Consider the following 17987-nt stretch of genomic DNA (forward strand, 5'->3'; position numbering starts at 1 on the left):
GGCATGTTTTTATCAGGAAAAGCCCATGGTTGCATCTTGAGATGATAGAATGTATTCCCCAGCATAGAACTTGGTGGGATGGTGTTTAGGGTCACATTGCTTATAGACTGTACCATCAAATACTTCATCTTATATATTAAATGTACAGGGTCCTGGGCTTCAACTAAGTCCTGAGGCAAAATTTCTTGAAGTGAAGCCCTGGAATCTATATTTACCAGACTGAAGACTCTTCGAACAAACTTAAGTCTGGTGATTTTTAAGGGGGGAAAATATCCATCTAAGGGAGTCATAGAATTGATAAAGTAAGAAATATGTCAGCATTAACAGAATTGAGATAGAACTTGGCAGTACGCTGCTGTTTATTCCATCTATATGTCCTCCCTGATAATTATGTGACTTCATTAATAATGTCTCTACATTAATATCTTGAACTGAACAAGACCTCAGAATTCATAATTAAATTTTCTACTAGATATTTTCACATCCTCACTTATAGAGAATATTTTTTTATATTGAAGCACTCAGAGAGAAGAAGTGAATTGTACTTCCATCTACACACATATCATGGATGACTGGCTAGATTGTGCCTTTACTTGTGGAGTGGACTGCCATGGGCAGGGGAAGTACCCATGTCTTCAGGTGTTTGTGAATCTCACCCATTCAGGTCAGAAAGCTTTCCTACATAATAATGAAGAAGCTGTCAAGATAAACTCCAAGGTAATAGAAAGTTCACCTAGAACATTCTTGATACTGTAATTCTTCTATGGCAAACTGAACAAAGCAAGGTGCATATATCAGAGCCATTTATCCTAGTGATCTAATCTATGGATCTCTAGCTGTCTATCTACTTTTCTGTCTGTCTAGTTATCCAACTGGTGAGCCTTCATACTCAGCCTGTAGTTAACATTTTTATTGCTTTCCAACCAGGAGAAATGAAGCTAAAAGCATTCTAGGAGAAATGGCATACAATAAAAGAAGTATTATGCCACTTGGACTCAGACAACAGTCATTAGTATGCAGCTTCCATTTTGAACTTTTTAATCCCTCTTGTAGCAACAATATTAAAACATTGAAATTCAGAACATTGTATTTTGAAGTCAGTTCAGGCAGAAAAATGCACGAGACTTCATCTCCAAAATAACCAGGAAAAAGCTGGAATGGAGATATGGATCAAATGGTAGACAAAAATTCAGTGACTATGAGACTCTGAGTTTAAACTCCTCCCAAGACTTCAAAAAAAGTTACAATGTATCATTCTACCTCAAATTAATGAGCAATTCTTACTACAAAAGTAAACACTTAAGCCAGGGTAGTGGCTCATGACCATAATCCTAGTTATTCAGAAGGTGGGTATTGATTATTCAGCCTGATTAGAAGTATGGAGACCTCAAATAAATCAACAAAAATCTGGTTAATCTGATACTTAAATAGGAAGAATGTAGTCCAGTGTACTTAGGTGTAAAGGACTAGAGTTGTCGTTTAGGTGGTAGAAAACCAGCCTAAGAAGAAGTTCCCAAGTTCTGATTAATATTCTTTAACTTGTATTTACCTGTAAGCATAAAATTTGCACCAGAGGACACACTATACTTTGATGTACTTTAAAAAATATATGTGAGTTTTATGTGTGGGCCTCATGCATACTAGGTAAGCACTCTATCACTAAGAAACAGTCCCAGCTCCAATTTGAGTTATTTAAGAACTAGTCAATATGTTTTCTATTTTTGATTTGGAATGCATTCATTTCTAAGTTTCCAAACATAGCCCCTTAACACAGTGCTCCAAGAACCTAATAAATATAGTACCAAACCTCAAGCTTTGGTTTAGTACCTGGAAATGACCATTTCATTCTATGCCCTTCTGCCAGCCCTGCCTATGAGCTATGTAATTTTTTGTACTGCCTTATAATATTAGAAGACTTTACTCATAACTTTAGCCTGAAGCAATCACAGAATTAAAAGTATTAACAATTCCATATTTGTGACAGAGCTCTTATCTTTTCTTCTTCCCATTTCTATTGCTTCTATACACCTAAGTGCCATCAAGATGGAATAGATTTGCTCAACAGTGCTCTGGACATAAAAGAATTCTTTGATAACAAAAATGGAACCCCTTTTTCATGTTTCTACAGTCCAGACAACCAATCTAAAGATGTCATTCTTACAAAAAAGTATGACCAAATGGTTATCTTCCATTGTTTATTTTGACCTTCACTGACTCTAGGAGGTGGTGTTCTGATTGTTGGTATGGTAAGGTTAACACAGCACCTGTCTTTACTGTGTAAAAAACACAGCACAGAAAGTCAGAGATGAAGGAGGTGGCAAGGCTTCCTCTCTGTAGAACAGCATCAATAAAGACTGTGGAATGTGAGGAGAAACAAAGAAGGAAAACAGAGAGCTTAATATTAAGGCCCTGGCCTTCAGACACTGCAGATTCAGAAGCTGAAAACTTTGTGTGCCTGTTTGAAAGCTAACCACTTTAAAGGGCAAATTATACTTTCATGTGGAGTCTCATTATGTTTCCTACTTCTTCTACGAACACATACAAATTCACTTGTTTCTGCTCCAAATTTTCTACAGCAGAAGGGAAGAAAGCACTTTTTCAAACATGTCAAACTGACTTCAGAGTATTCTTTACCCAACATTAGTTCTAGCTAGAATTTGTCATTATAACATTACAAATGACCATATCTAACCTATTTTTTTGAGCATTCAACTATGGTACAATTGACACAAAAACATATCCCATTAAAAATCGTAAAAAAATCCATCTACTACAGACAAAAATTGTAAAAAGTTTGAAAGAATACAAGCTCACCATATTTATTTTATCTTTCTTTAATAGTCATGATAGGAAGAAAGCTGCTGCCTAGAAAATTCATTAAGTTTATAGCTATTTGTGCTTAACCTTGTCATGTGCCCCACAATTTTTCATTCAGCATCACTTCCCTAATTATGTATTTCATAAGATCATTTTATTCTTTGTGCAGAGAAATGACTAGAAATGTGTTGTAAATGAGCTGTCTTAAAGTTCAACATTCACAGTAGATGGTATAAAAAAGTATGATATGAGTAGTCAACCACTGTCTGTATTTCAAAAAACCATGATTATTAAGTAATAGTGTAAGACTTCTCTAATACATTTCTCTGATTAAGTTGAATTTATGACTTAAAAAAGTACACTTGGATTTTTCAATATGGCTCAAAATAAAATTTCACTTAAAAATCTTAAATCATTGATAATCAAAACTTTTTTACAGGTAGGTGCAATCAAGTTACATTTGCACTGTTAGATTAATGCCTTTTGGCAATTAATTTAATCACAAACCAATAAATAGAATAAGCATAGCTCTACTAACTTGTCCAGTAATAAATAATCTTGGTATATCACTCTCTTTCTAGTATAAAATAATGGAGATTTTATGTGTCTCAGAGAATAAATCATTTTTGTTCATAAACTACAATGCTGATTCCTTTAGATACATATTTTTGGTTAAACAAATGGTTCAAAGTGCTTTGTTTCACCTATCTATACAATGGGAATAATCTTTTCCTTCCCAACTTTAACATAAACGAAGTAGGTATGTACACACCTATCTTTGTTTCTGATAACCAATAGAGATAGTGAAAAAAAATGTTAGGTGGCTATGGTGGTTCATGTCTATAAACCTAGCTACCACAGAAGTGGAGATCAAAAAGATAGCTTGAGGAAATTCTGAGCTGAAATTAACAGGATCAGGATCCTGGAAGTCTGAGCATATATATTGGAGATTTTATTTTTTAACATACCACAAGTGAAGATTTGAGTGTGGCTCAAATGGCACCTGAAGGACCTAAAGTTCAAACTCCAGAAAAACAAAACAAAACAAAGAAAGAAAGAAAAGAAACAAAACTAGACAGAAGAAAGATGGCAGAGTAGAAACAGGGAATCAACCGATTTCTCTTTGATTTAGGGCCCTAAAACGTTTCCCTTCAAGAGAATGACAACAATGAATATATATACAGATAGAAAATCACAAGAATGAAGAATTTATACTTAACACACAAGGACACTGCTGATCAGCTTAAAATGAGTGCCAAAATCCTGAGTAGCCTGCTGGGGAACCCCTTCCATGGGAAACCAGAACTAGTGGTGACCCAGAGTGCTTGGCATAGATGCTCAGAACTCCTTCTTCCTCCCCCGAAGGGACGCATTACTGAAAGAGGGCAAAGAGGCTGAGCACTTTCTCCCACTTCATCAGCTTGCAGAAGATCACCAGGCCACAACCATGACTCAGAGCCAGAAATATACAATGGCCAGCAGCACCAGACCCTATATTAGTTTGGCCCTGGGATCCTGCATTCCCCACAGCCGTTGCTAAAGGTGGGAAAAAATCTGACCTGCTAAAAGCCAGCGGGGACAATTTCCCAACATTGCCTGTGGGAACCCAACCCCTCCATTGTTCACCTCTGGTCCAGAGATTCAGATGGAGAAAAACTTCGGCACTGCAGTAGTAACCTTGCCCCCTTCAGGGTTCAAACAAGGTCCAGGCACTGGAACATTGTTTCCTTCCCCACTTGAAGTAGATGCCATTCCATTACTTGGACTGGGACAACCACCCCACTATGACTTGTGGGAATCTGCCTACTTCAGACACAGATCTGGCCCAGAACACTATAGACTGCTCTGTTTCACATAGCAGGAACCTGCCAAGGGGCCTAAACCCAGGCCAGGACACCAGACCACTCTGACCACAGAGTCATAATAACTGGTCAGGATCCGTCACACTGTTTGCACTACCCTGAGCTAAAAGCTGCCAAACACAAAGTTCAACAGAGAATAAATCTAGTGCATCACACCCTTCCATCACTGAACTTAATATACTATTTGAACAATCCCTACAGTCCTTGAACCCAAATGTGTAAATCACAACAAAAAATTGCAAAATCCAGACAACTTGACAAATTCAAAAGCCAACAACAATCCAGGGAAAGACCCTAGTAAGAATGAAGAGGAAGAGATGGAAGGCAAAAATGACCATTTAAGACATGATAAGAAAATTAAGCAATGAAATAAAAGAGTATATTTTAAAAAAATAGAACACAAGGAAGAAATTACCAAGAGTATACAGGTTGCTCCCAAAACACTGGACTTCATTAAAATACAAAATTAATGCCTTGAGAAGTGATATCGACAAAGAGTTTGGAAACTTGGAAGGCTCAATTTCCCTATTGAAAACCACAGCTGAAAGCATCAGCAACAGATAAGTGAAATAAAAAGGATAGTATCGAGTTGAGAATAAAACGGAGGAATTAGAACAAAAAATTCAAATGCCTGTGAAAACACACAGACCATAACAAAGGGAAGGCTAAGAACTGGCAGATTCAGCGAATACATCAAATCCATGCAGAACCAGGATAGACAAGGGAGAAGAACTCAAAACTAAAGGCACTGAAAACCTATTCAACAACATAACAAAAAAAAACTTCCCCAATCTCAAGAGAGAATCTTATCTACCTGACAGAGTCATACAGAACTCCTAGCACATAGGATCCAAGAAGAAATATTTCTAGACACTCAGTGAATACTCTAAACTTAGAAAACAAGAAATTAATTATAAATGCAGCAAAATCAAAGAAGGAACTATATTACAATGGAAAGAACATCAAAATTATCAGAATCACTGCATCTTCCTTCACAGAAACTCAATGCAAGGAGAGCTTGCAATGGTATAATTTGTGCCCTGAAGGTCAACACTGTCAACTCAAACTGGTGTACCCAGTGAAGTTATGCATAATTCACATCAAAAGTGAAACCTTCAATGACAAACAAAAATTAAAGGAATGCATGAATACTAAACCTGCATTCCAAAGAATATTAAAGGGAAGCATACAATCTGAAGAAAACAAAATAAAAGAAATACATTAGAGAAGAAATCACTAGACTAGTTTAGTAAACACAGGAAGAGGAAAGAAGAAAATTACAGTAAAACAAGAAAATGGCAGGAAACATGATGTATCTCTCCAAAGTAACCTTAAACATTAATTAACTCAATAGAGCAGCAGAAACAAAACAGAAATAAACCACTTGTTTTCACCAAGAAACCCCTCTCACTGTGAAAGATAGACACAAATTCTGAGTGAAGGGATGGAAAGAGATCTTTCCTGCAAGAAGGCAGGAGTAGCCATATTGGAATCTGATAAAAATAGACTTTTCATTGAAATAAGTACAATGAAATAAGGAAAGTCATAACATGTTAATAAAGGACATGACCCTTTAAGAGAAAATCATAGTGGTTAATATTTATGCTCCAAATAATGGAGTTCCTAAATACATTAGACATATACTTTTGAACTTACAGAACACAGCAGTCCCCAACACAGTAAAAGTAGGAGATTTTAACACTCAACCCTCACTAAGGACAGGTAAATCAAACAAAATAAGCAAAGAAGCTTCTGAATTAAATGACTCCATAATTCCAATGGATGCAGTAAATATCTACAGAGTATTTCACCCAACAACAAATCAATTCACATTCTTGTCAGCAACCCATGAAACACTCTACAAAACTGACATCATATGATACACAAAGAACCTAAGCAAATACAAGAGGATTGAGATATCTCCTGGCATCCTATCTGAGCAGAATGGAATCATCCTAGTTCTCAACAATGAAACATCCTGCAGAAAATTCTCAAACATGTGGACACTGAATAACACATTTTTGAATAACACGTGGGTCACTGAAAAAATAAAGGAGGAAATCAGAAAGTTCTTATAATTCAATGAAAATGAGACCATAAATCACACTGGAAGCTCTGGGATACAGCAAAACGAGTGCTGAGAGGAAAGTTTGAAACTCTAAGCACACACACACAAAGAAAAAAGAAATCGTTCAAATAAATAACCTACTGATGCGATTAAAACTGCTAGAAAACAAGAGCAAGCAAAACCCCAAATTATTAGATAAAGAGAAATAGCAAAGATAAGGTAGACATTAATGAAAAGGAGACTTTAAAAAACTGTACATAAAATCAATGAAATAAAAAGCTGGTTCCTTGAAAAAAATCAATAAAACCATCAGACCACTTGCTAGATTGATGAAGAGATTCAAATCAATGAAATTAGAAGTGCCAAATGGAAACATTACAACAAACATCAAGAAATTCAAACAATTATGAAGGACTACTTTCAAAAACTATACTCAAATAAGATGGGAAAACCTAGTAAAAATGGACATTTTTCTAGAGACATACACATAGCCTAAGCTGAACTAAGAGGATATAAACGAAATAAATAGGTCCATAACACACAAGATTAAGGAAATAATCAGAAGTGTTCCAATGAAGGTTCTATACTCCTAAAAGTTTTATGTGAAATAGAAACAAAAGGATTAATTCCAAAGTGATTCTATGAGGTCAATATCACACAACCCCAAAGCAGGAACAGATCCAACAAAAAAGACTACAGACCAATTTCTCTGATGAACACAGATGCAAAGCTCTTCAATAAAATACTAGTCAGCTGAATCCAGCAAGTAATCAAAAAACAATCATACATTATGATCAAGTAGACTTCATCACATAGATGCAAGGCTGGTTAACAGATATACAATCAATAAATGCAATACACTAATGTACTATATCAACAGAGCAAAAGACAAGACCACATGATCATCTTGATATATGCACAAAAAGCCTTCTACAAAATACAACATCCCTTCATGTTAAAAGCTTTGTAGAAGCTATAAATAGAAGGAACATTCATTAAAAAATAATAAAGGCTGTATATGACAGACCAACAGCAACATCATTATCATTTCCCCTATAATAAGGCAAGGATATCTACTCTCCACTCCTCTTCAATATAGTTCTGGAATTCCTAGCCAGAGCAAAAAGACAAGAAAAGGATATAAAAGGATTCACATAGGGAAAAACAAAGCCATACTATCAATATTCACAAATAACATAATATAGAACCTTATAGAACATAATAAAGAACCTTAAAGGCTTTATCCCCAAGCTTCTAGAACTGATCAACCACTCTGGTAAAGGAGCAGGACACAAAGTTCACCCACAAAAACCAGGAGCTTTTCTGTAGGTCAATAATGTACAAGCAGAAAAGGAAATCGGGAAAACAACTCCACTTGCAATAGCCTCAAATAAATAAATGAATGAATGAATGAATGAATAAACAAGAAAACAAAAAACCCACCCTAGCCATAAATCTAACCAAAGATGCACATCTTTATAGTGAAAACTATAAAAATTTGAAGAAAGAAATAAAAGGGGACACCAGGAAATGGAAAGATCCTCCATGTTCATGGACAGGTAGAATATTGTGAAAACAGCCGTATTGCCAAAAATGATGTACAAATTCAATGCAATCCCCATGATGCTCTTTACCAAGATAGAGAAAACAATCCAAAATTCATATGGGACAAAAAAAGGCTTAGAATAGCCAAAGAAATTCTAAGCAAACAAGTAATGCAAGTGGTATCACAATCCCAGAGCTCAAGCTCTAGTAGAGTCTGGTATTGGTACAAAAGTAGACTAGAAGATCAATACAACAGATCAGAAGACCTGCATATAAAGCCACATACTTAACAGTTATCTGGTATTTGATAAGGGACCCAAAGATATACAGTGGGAAAAAATAGCCTTTTCAATAATTGCTATTGGGAAACTGGGCATCTACATGCAGAAAACTAGAAGTAGATCCCTGTTCCCATGCACTAGTAGTAATTCAAAGTGGATAAAAGACCTCAGCATCAGATCCAAACTTTGGAGAACTCATAGGTACAGATAGAAACTTCTTGAAGAGTCCCTAGAGCACAACAGATAGGAGAGACACTTGACAAGTGGGACTAAATCAAAATAAAGTTTCTGCCCAGCTAAGGACATCGTTACTAAACTAGAAATCCAGCTAACAGAGTGGGAGTAGATCTTTGCCAGCAATACATAAGACAAAGGCCTAATATCCAATATATACAAGGAGCTAAAGAAACTTTGGGAGGGCTCAAAGCTAATAAACCAAACACTAAATGGGCAAGGGACTGGAGAGAGACTTCTCAGAAGAGGAGGTAAGAATGGTAAAGAAATACATGAAGCAATGATCATCATCTCTGGCAATAAAGGAAATACAAATCAAAACTACTTTTGAGATTCCATCTCCCATGTTAAATTGGCCAACATTGTGAATTCAAACAATAAATGTTGGTGGGAATGTGGGGGAAAATGAACCCCACTGCATTGTTGGTGGGAAGGCAAACTCATACAACCACTCTGGAGGTTACTCAAGACACTAAAAACACAAATCACTAAGACCCAGCCATACCCCTTCTGGGCATCTACTCAGATCATCACAGGCCAGGATATCATAAAGACACCATTCATAATAGCCAAGATAGGTAACAGCCCAGATGCCCTACAATAGATTAGTAGATTTTTTTAAAAATGTGGTACCTATACAGAATGGAATTTTACACAGCCATAAGAAAGAATAAAATTAAATTAGTTGCAAGGAAATGGATGGAACAAGAACAAATCATGGTGAAACAAACTGCATGTTTTCTCTATAAAGAGGCCTATGTGCCTCTTTATATTTACATTATATATTGAAACAAACTCTAAGATATGTAAACAAGATCTTTTAAAAAATTTGGTTGATGATTGTCTTTATGTATCATTTATTTACATGTATATATTTAGGAGTGTGGGAGGGAGGACACAGAACTCAAGGGGGAATCAGTGAAAAGGTACAGCAGAGGAGCTCACTGGACACCGATACAACTCATGGGTAGAGACAGGAGAGAGGTACTGGGAGAGAGTGAGTGAAGACACTATGAAAGGAAAATGTACTCATTACCTGACTAATGTACAGTAATACCTCTGTACGTCACCTTTATAATAACAATAAATAAGCATAGGCTTTTCTATTTGGTAAGAAATCTTTGTTCTGTCTAAATCACAGCTATCACCGTTTGCCAACTACTTGACAAAACTTAGCATCACCAGTTAGCATTGTATTTTATCCTATCATCTTTGAATTATGATAGATTTGATTTGGCTAAATTACAGAAAGTATAGGCTTAAACTGGACTTAACATTTAGTTAAAGGCAAATAAAACTTAAGAACATAAATGCTGTACTTCACAAATGAACTGTGTAATATTAATTACCTCTTTTGTTCTTGAAAGGATGATGATGACTAAGCCACATGGTATTTGGGGCATTGAAGGATTTTCTTTCCTGAAGAGCATTGTACAATTATAATTTTATGAGAAATAAAGTATCTTCACTAGAAAAAAAAAGGAGAAACAAAACTAAACAATAGCTATTAAGTTCTGCTGAATTTCAATAGGCAGCCTTAGTACAGATGAAAGAAGGTAGAGTGTATTGAAGAAAGTAGGTCCTGAAGCCCCTCCCTTTCTTGGCTAAATGTGATACATAGGTTAGACACAGAACATGCTGTTTTTAAAGGCTGTGGGAAAAAAGAGTGGGACAAATGGTGAACAAATGCATCAGTGATACTTACTAGATACTATGTTGAAAATGAACTATACAACTTGGGAAGGGGATGAGGAGGGGAAAAAGTGGGAGAAAATGGAGAGGGTAACATTGTTCAAAAAAGAAATTAATTATTACCTGATTTATGTAACTTTAATCCCTCTGTATATCACCTTTACAATTAAAAAGAACACTGTGGGAAAAAAATTTCCCTCATGAAAGAATACATGTATGTGTGTATACTTTATATCCTTCTGGAGATTCTTGTAACCATCTTAAGGAGTTATTTCTATTCTTCTTATATTTTTGATTTTCACATAATATGCAATTCTTGAGGTTTCTGCTTTTTTTCTCCTAACAAATACTGTTAATTTGAACTGCTGAAGTGTCTTGTTTTAATTTCTGCAGTTGTTTTTTTTTTTAATTCATAGTGGCAACCTGGATTATATTTTCTGGTAACAGAAAGGCTCAGACTTATCTTTCACAATGTTTAATAATAAACAAGTTGCTTCTAGCCTAACATCATTGTTTGATTCTGGTCTTCAACTGACTTGAGGGAAAAAGGCTTATGTATTTATACATATACAAACATACATTATGTGTGTACAAGTCTACTTAAAATAAGAATATAATTGTTAAGGGCAGAAAAGTTGGCTTTTCAGGCATCATAGTTTCAGGGTTTCAATCAAGTATTTGTAGTCATTATTGAAAAGCATTCAAATCAAAATTAATTTTATTATTAGCAACACTCATTGGCTTTTCAAAACTAATGGCCAAAATATTGTCATAATCTTATTTACATAATACTGTAAGGATTGTTTGTACACAAGTCCAAGTTAAGTTTTTTTGTTGTCTAATTAGCAGTGTAGTATTACAGACTGCAAAGTTATATATATATATATATATATATATATATATATATATATATATATATATAATTTAAAAAAGCAGACAATGACATTTCTGATGCAAACAGTAAGTGCCAAATTTCTTGCCAGGAAGAGCAAGACTTGGAAGAGGTGGTAAATTCAGTGATTTTTATTATCCTATATGTTTAATATAATAACATGCATCTTGCTGTGCTGAAGACATTTTGGGCCATCATAAAAGAACATTAACTTTTTTTCTCCTAACTAGTGCATTATAACACAGGATTTCAATTCATTGAGAGAACAAAATATAAATAGACTTGCTACAATTAATGGGGCTAAAAAGGACTGGTTATACCTTGCTGCTGAAGCCTCCAATGTGAAGTTGAAGCTTCCAAACATTTTTTGTGTCTCTAATCTTCTTTTGCTAATGTTACATTCTCCTCAATATCAAAGTGCCATTATGTTAAAAATGGATACATTATTTTTTATTTAAACAAATCAAGTGTAAAGAATGAATTACAATGAAATTATTACCATTAAAACTTGGGTTCTTAGAGCTGGGTGTAGTGGTGCATACCTGTAAATCTACCACTTGAGAATTACAGGCAAAAGGATATTGAGTTTGAGGTCACATTGGACTACAAAGATCCTATTTCTTTTTTGTACTAGTCCTTGGGCTTGAACTCAGATCTTAGTCTCCTGAATAGCAAGGATTACAGGCATGAGCCACTGATGGCTTGCAATACAAGAGGATTTTCTTTTCATGCCTTTGGTTTTAATGGTGCAGGAGACATTAAGGAAAATACTGGACTAGAGTTTAAATAGTTCCTCAGCCATTTTTGCACATCACAGTGCAAAGAGGTTCAGAGTACGAGGTTCTTTTGGCATTTTCAAATGCATTCTGTTCTCTTTTCTTCATTGATAGTGCATTTGTTGAGTATTTTTGTAGATATTTTTATTTGTAGACACATTGCTAGTTCAGGGATCTTTTAAAGAAGGTGTAATAAAATATCAAAGTAAAATTCAGAAGATTTGAATTTATTACCTAATACTTATTAACTAAGACTAACATCCCAAGCTGGGATGTCAGTCTTAAAACATATGCTATTCAAGTGTTCCACTTGGTTAAGGTTAGTACTTCCTTTTTATCAATGCAGTGCTTCTGCTTGATTTTAGAAATGTTTATATCTAAGCCATGTAACAAAAAGTGTCGGATGTGAGCTGTATGATATACTCTAACTTAATTTTTTATACAGCTATATGTAAATTTTACTGGGGAAAGTATTAAAATTAACCCCATTGGTAAATTAAGTCTATTCTTCTTATTAGTAAATAAAGAAAAAAAGTTTTAAATCATTTTGTAATCTAAGCAATCTATGCTTATCTGTCACGTCCTTTAACTTATCACTAAAGTATTTTGGGGGAAAATTATATATATACATACATATATATATATATATATATATATATAGTATTCTTATTTTTATTTGCTCTCTAGGTTAAAAAGGAAAGCTTTATGCTTTCCTATTAAAAGTATTTTTAATAAGTTTTTTAGTTTTAGCATGAATTTCTGTAATCATTATCTTTGAATTTCATAAAGTCCCTTATCTGATTTATGTTTGTAAGAGTAGTTTGGAGAACTCAAGTGTTTATCAGATTTCCAGAAATGTTTCTGGCTCAAAAATCCTGGTTATATTATCAAGTGCTGGTGGATCATGCTTGTAATCCTAGCTATTCAGAGGACCACAGTTCCAAGCTATCCCAGGAAGTAAAGTCCATGAGCCTCTTATGTCCAAATGACAACTAAAAAGCTGGAAGTAGAGCTGTGGCTCAAGTGGTAGAGTGCTAGCCTTGAGCACAAAAGCTCAGCGAAAGTGCCCAAGTCCCAAGTTCAAGCCCCAGGACTAGCAACAATTAAAATAAAATTAAAAATACCTTTGACTTTATGTATCTAAAATAAACTAAAATCTGCCAAATTTCTGTAACATGAGAGCCTGAAGTATTGTACTATGTTGGTATGTTTCTTCCCCTATTCACCCTCTGAGGTAGTCACCAATCCTATTTTAGTAGGATCACAGTTTTGTTAAGATAAATTTCATAATTTTTCAGAGAATGAAAATAATTTTTAGGAAGAAAATAAACTTCCCAGGCCATATACACACATATGTATATGCATATATATATATATATACATGTAATTTGAATGCAATAATTAAAATGCTTTATGTTGCATTTTAAAAACAGCCCACATGTAGTATTGTAACTACACACTATCTGAGGACGCTGTTAAGGTTCAATCTTATGGTTCAACTTTCACAATTCCATCCTTGAATAAGACTTAATTCCCTCGAGGTATGTATAATTTCACAATCTGCAGTTTTCTGAAGATGACTTGTCCCATCTGAGCAGGATGGATATAAAGAATTAAGATCAAAAAAAGAAAAAAAAAGCTCAATCATACTGCTCCACTGCATTTTAACACCTTCCTTCACATTCCCTCTTTTCAAAAACATAGGAAGCATAAAATTTCTTTAAATGGTGGAAGCACCACAATCTATGATACTTCATGCTCTCTGTATGTAAACTGAATGTTTTAGTGATGTCTTTGACCTCAAAATATTTTTAAGGTGGACTCTGAACATTTGGATCCAGCCCAGTATCTACTTTGCGCAGGTACAGAAAAGAGGAACTACAATATTCAGAAAAAGTTAACATACTATCTTTAACGTACTGCTGAAAATTAAATTTCTTCAAAAAGTTGGGAAGCCTGGGCTACTAATCACAATTAAACATACTCAGAATCAAACAGATATTCAGAATTATTATCTAAAGAAACCAATCCAAGTTTATGCTCTGTGAGATTTCCATGGAACCTTTAAGTAGGCATTTTACACTTTTTTCCAATAATGTCAAATCACTTGTCTTTATAGGAGGAGAACATAAATGGACTGTTGTTTATCTGTGTAAAAATCACCAATCCATTTAAAATAAAATCCAAGAGGGTATACAGAGTCATTTTCCTTATTAATAAGAACTACACTTTACACAAAATACTTTATCAGCAGCTGTTTCATCAAAAACCAAGTCATCGTTTCACAGTTGAAAAAGTTACACATTAAAATATTTTACAGTTCATTATATATTCACTAGGTTCCCATTTCTTATTGGACTTGTAATATAAAGCAGAATAGAAAGGAACACTCAAAGTTGATTACCCAGACACTAACTTTTACAGAGAACACTAAGAACCACAAAAGCTTAGGTTCTATCAGAAAATAGCAACCAAATTCCATTCTTTTAAAAAATCCAATTAGAAACATTAAAAAAAAGATTCAACAATAAGGTTAACAGATTTCAAATTAACAGCATTCTAAAAATCTTCCAAAGAAATGTTTGTATAGGTTGAGAATATCATAAAAAGTTAAAGCATGAATTTCAGTTGATTATCTTTTGCTAATTTTTATTTTGTTAGGTTTTGTTTTTCTTTAGACTCTGTTTCCCCTCCAAAATAATTACTGAATAAATTATTTCTTGTTATTTAATGAAACTATGGTGTCTAAAGTCAGTTACACTCTATCTAATGACAATAATGGTTAGCCATAGAAACTGACCAATCCCTGGGTACTAATTTCTGATATTCAAGTACTTAGAAGTAGCTGTATTATTGCCCACTTCAGATTTGTTAGTCACTCCATGTAGCTTTCAGTTCAGTTTTTGGTATTTGATTTTATGAATACTACTTCTCCTCCTTCCTTTCTTAGACTAGCCTAGATTCTTTATACAATTTGTCTACAGTGCTCCAATTAATTTGGTGATCATATTGCAAAAATAAATGTGAACCATGAAATAAGCTATATAGCTTGTGTGTTTTAAATGGGGGAAGAGGTCATGGGAGTTGGGGAAGGTGATAGTTATCTGAACTAATGTGGAAAAACATGCAAAAAAGGTACTGTAATTTTGTGAAAGTCTCAAGGCTTATTTTTACTTTTTCATTTTTTGGCACTTAGGCAAAACACAGTTGTATTAATTCTTCAGTTTCCACCATCAAAGCTGCAGTTTTGTATCTTCCACTGAGTTTTTCTATAATCAATCCCTGATACAGAAAAGACCGGGATGTTTGTATGAATAAGCTGCTCATATCTTAACATAAAATGTTAATTAAGAAGCTTAAATAAGTTATGAAATCTACACCTGCAAAGGAATCTAATCTATTGGGTTTCCTGCTTAAAACAGAGCTAAAATTCTGCTTTACTATTCCAAGACAGTATACAGAAATAAGTTCACCTAATATTCAAATTTATATATTTTTGGCAGTATTATATACATGCTTTAGTGAAGTACCTACATCTTCAGTAATTATGCCCTTTGAGGGTTCTAAAGTAGCTGGATAGTTAAGTGTTTATATTAGAGTCCCTTGTTCACTATTCAAGACTTCTACTATAGTTATGTGATTTCATAGATGAGTATTTTAAAGTGATGATGTTTTTGTACTAGAGAATATAATGTGCACTCTTTATAAAGTTGTTCTCCAATAATATGTCTAATCTAGAAAACTGTCAGTAATTATTGCACTTTTATTTCTTGGTGTGGCAACTGTACATTTGCTAAAGCTATTTTTTAGGACATGAATCATTTCTCATAGTGAGCAAAATAACACATTCTATGGAGAAGACTAGAATCAGCTACTATATCTTAAGTGAAATGATTTGCAAAATGTTTAAGAATGTATTCTGTGATCAAATGGAATTTTAATGAAGTTGGAGTGAGACCTGACCACTTGGAAAAGGAAAAGGACCTAAAATGGTTTACAGTTCTACTTTTATTACTAGAATATAGATAAGTAGCTTAAAAGGGTTAAAAAAAGTTCATGATTTCTATTCACCCATATTATAAATTACGCATGGGCACCATATCTCACTTGAGGGGTGAGTATATGTAAACTGAATGACATTAATTTTGGTAACTAATTTCAACTATAAAAGGATAAGGATTCATGTAAAAACAGAAAGAAATAAAAGTAAGGAGGGTAAAGTTCAATCTGTTCCCTCGAATAGTTATATAATGGATACTGATACAAATGGGATAGTGAGCCTCATGAATAGACCAAGAGAAAAGCTAACCATGCTCCAACCAACAATAAAAATTTGGGGTGCAAAACAATGCGGGACTATGGGACAGATTATGTAAATAAAGAATATATATTAATAATAGTTTCTATAATATAAATAGCCTTTAATAAAAAAAATAATCTTCTTAATAACATTAATACTTCTATATTCTGGAAAACATGCATGTAAAATGTATTCAGTTCAACTGGAGAAGAAAATCAAGATGAATACTGTACAATTCTAGGACAAGAACTACTCTTGCTACTCTTTCTATGATGATTACTTTCATTTGTGGGAGCCCAGAATTTTCTAAGGAAGAGACATATCCTTGTAAATACTGTCCAGGAGAAAAAACAAAAACAAAAATGCAACAAAAACTACTTTATGTCAGGTCTCATTTGTTACTGCTTCCAAACTCTGCAGATAAGACCGCAAATCTTCAAAGTGTTTGATTTTAATTAAAAATGGGTGAAATCTCAAAACTCCCTACTACCCCAAGCATTGTTACTTCAGTAAACAAGGAGTCCAAGGGGGGAAAATAAAACACCCTACTTCAAATTGTAAATTTGAGCAGCAATGGGAAAATATAAAATTTTCGTTCTTTTTCCAATCTCATGTAATTTCATGTAATTTAACATAAACTTCAGTTTTCTTTAGGCTAATATAATAACCACATTTGTTTGTTTGTTTTTTTTAACAACACAGAACGTGTACAAGACAAACAGAATGTCATTCTTTTCCCTCTCCATCATTTGTATATATTTTGGGAATTTCTGTTTCATTTTTTAAAAAGTTACAATCTTCAAAGTTTACCTTTTTTGGACTTAAGGCATAATATGAAATTGCGCGATTTTCTAAAGCTTAAATTTTGAAATGAACTAGTTTAGTGCTATCAAACCCTGTTTGCATTTACATTATTTAAATTATATTTTATTTCTGTTCTTGCTGTGAATTCTAATGCTGTTCACGGATTGTGCAATTCTTATGCAGTCAGTCTTTGCCTGCTGGCTGCTATTAACAGTGCAGTGTAGAATCACATTGGGCTTTCAGTTTCTCATAGTTACCATTTCAGTTCAATGCATGTTGTTTAATTGTGTGAAAGATCCAGTCCATTTTTGTTGTCCAGCCACCATGATGTGCATCATTCATTTGTTTCATGAAATATTCCAAAGCCTCTTGCTCAGTTTTATCTAAGGCTAAGGTCTTTCGAATATATGCAATGTCATCAAAAGATTGTAGTTCTGGCATTCCCGAGCCAAGCATCATTGAGAAAAGATTTATGAAGAGATTAGCATGCTGCCGAATAGCTAGATAAGCCTTATAACACATCTCCTGAAACCTGTAAGTGGTAAAAACATTTGGTCAGTATGGAGCAAATGATATTAATATCTTCAGGTCTCTATACAAATATCCCATAATTAAAAGAGCTTTTTTGGAAAGAAGTATAAACTATAACTTATCTCCCTCTCCATGATCTTCTTGCCAGCATTGTCTATATCCTTCATCCTACTAAAATGTAAGCC

General features: G+C 34.1%; 2 protein-coding genes across 5 annotated transcripts in view; one reads left to right on the forward strand and one right to left on the reverse strand.

The window, feature by feature from the left end:
- Positions 1–10189, forward strand: part of Kcnmb3 (potassium calcium-activated channel subfamily M regulatory beta subunit 3) — a 28468-nt gene extending 18279 nt beyond the window's left edge. The window contains 2 exon segments of the mRNA XM_069991953.1: positions 519–717; positions 10175–10189. Of these exon segments, the coding sequence (XP_069848054.1) occupies positions 519–717; positions 10175–10189 (214 nt within the window).
- Positions 10190–10958: 769 nt separating this feature from the next.
- Pik3ca (phosphatidylinositol-4,5-bisphosphate 3-kinase catalytic subunit alpha) overlaps positions 10959–17987 on the reverse strand; it is a 77680-nt gene continuing 70651 nt past the window's right edge. For all 4 annotated transcript variants that reach the window (XM_069991865.1, XM_069991862.1, XM_069991863.1 and 1 more), the window contains one exon: positions 10959–17803. In XM_069991865.1, the coding sequence (XP_069847966.1) occupies positions 17533–17803 (271 nt within the window). In that variant the 3' untranslated portion in view covers positions 10959–17532. The remainder of the gene's footprint in view (positions 17804–17987) is intronic.

The sequence above is a fragment of the Dipodomys merriami genome, unplaced genomic scaffold, assembly GCF_024711535.1.
Source record: "Dipodomys merriami isolate MVZ:Mamm:240054 unplaced genomic scaffold, mDipMer1.0.p SCAF_40, whole genome shotgun sequence".
NCBI classification, from domain to species: domain Eukaryota; kingdom Metazoa; phylum Chordata; class Mammalia; order Rodentia; family Heteromyidae; genus Dipodomys; species Dipodomys merriami.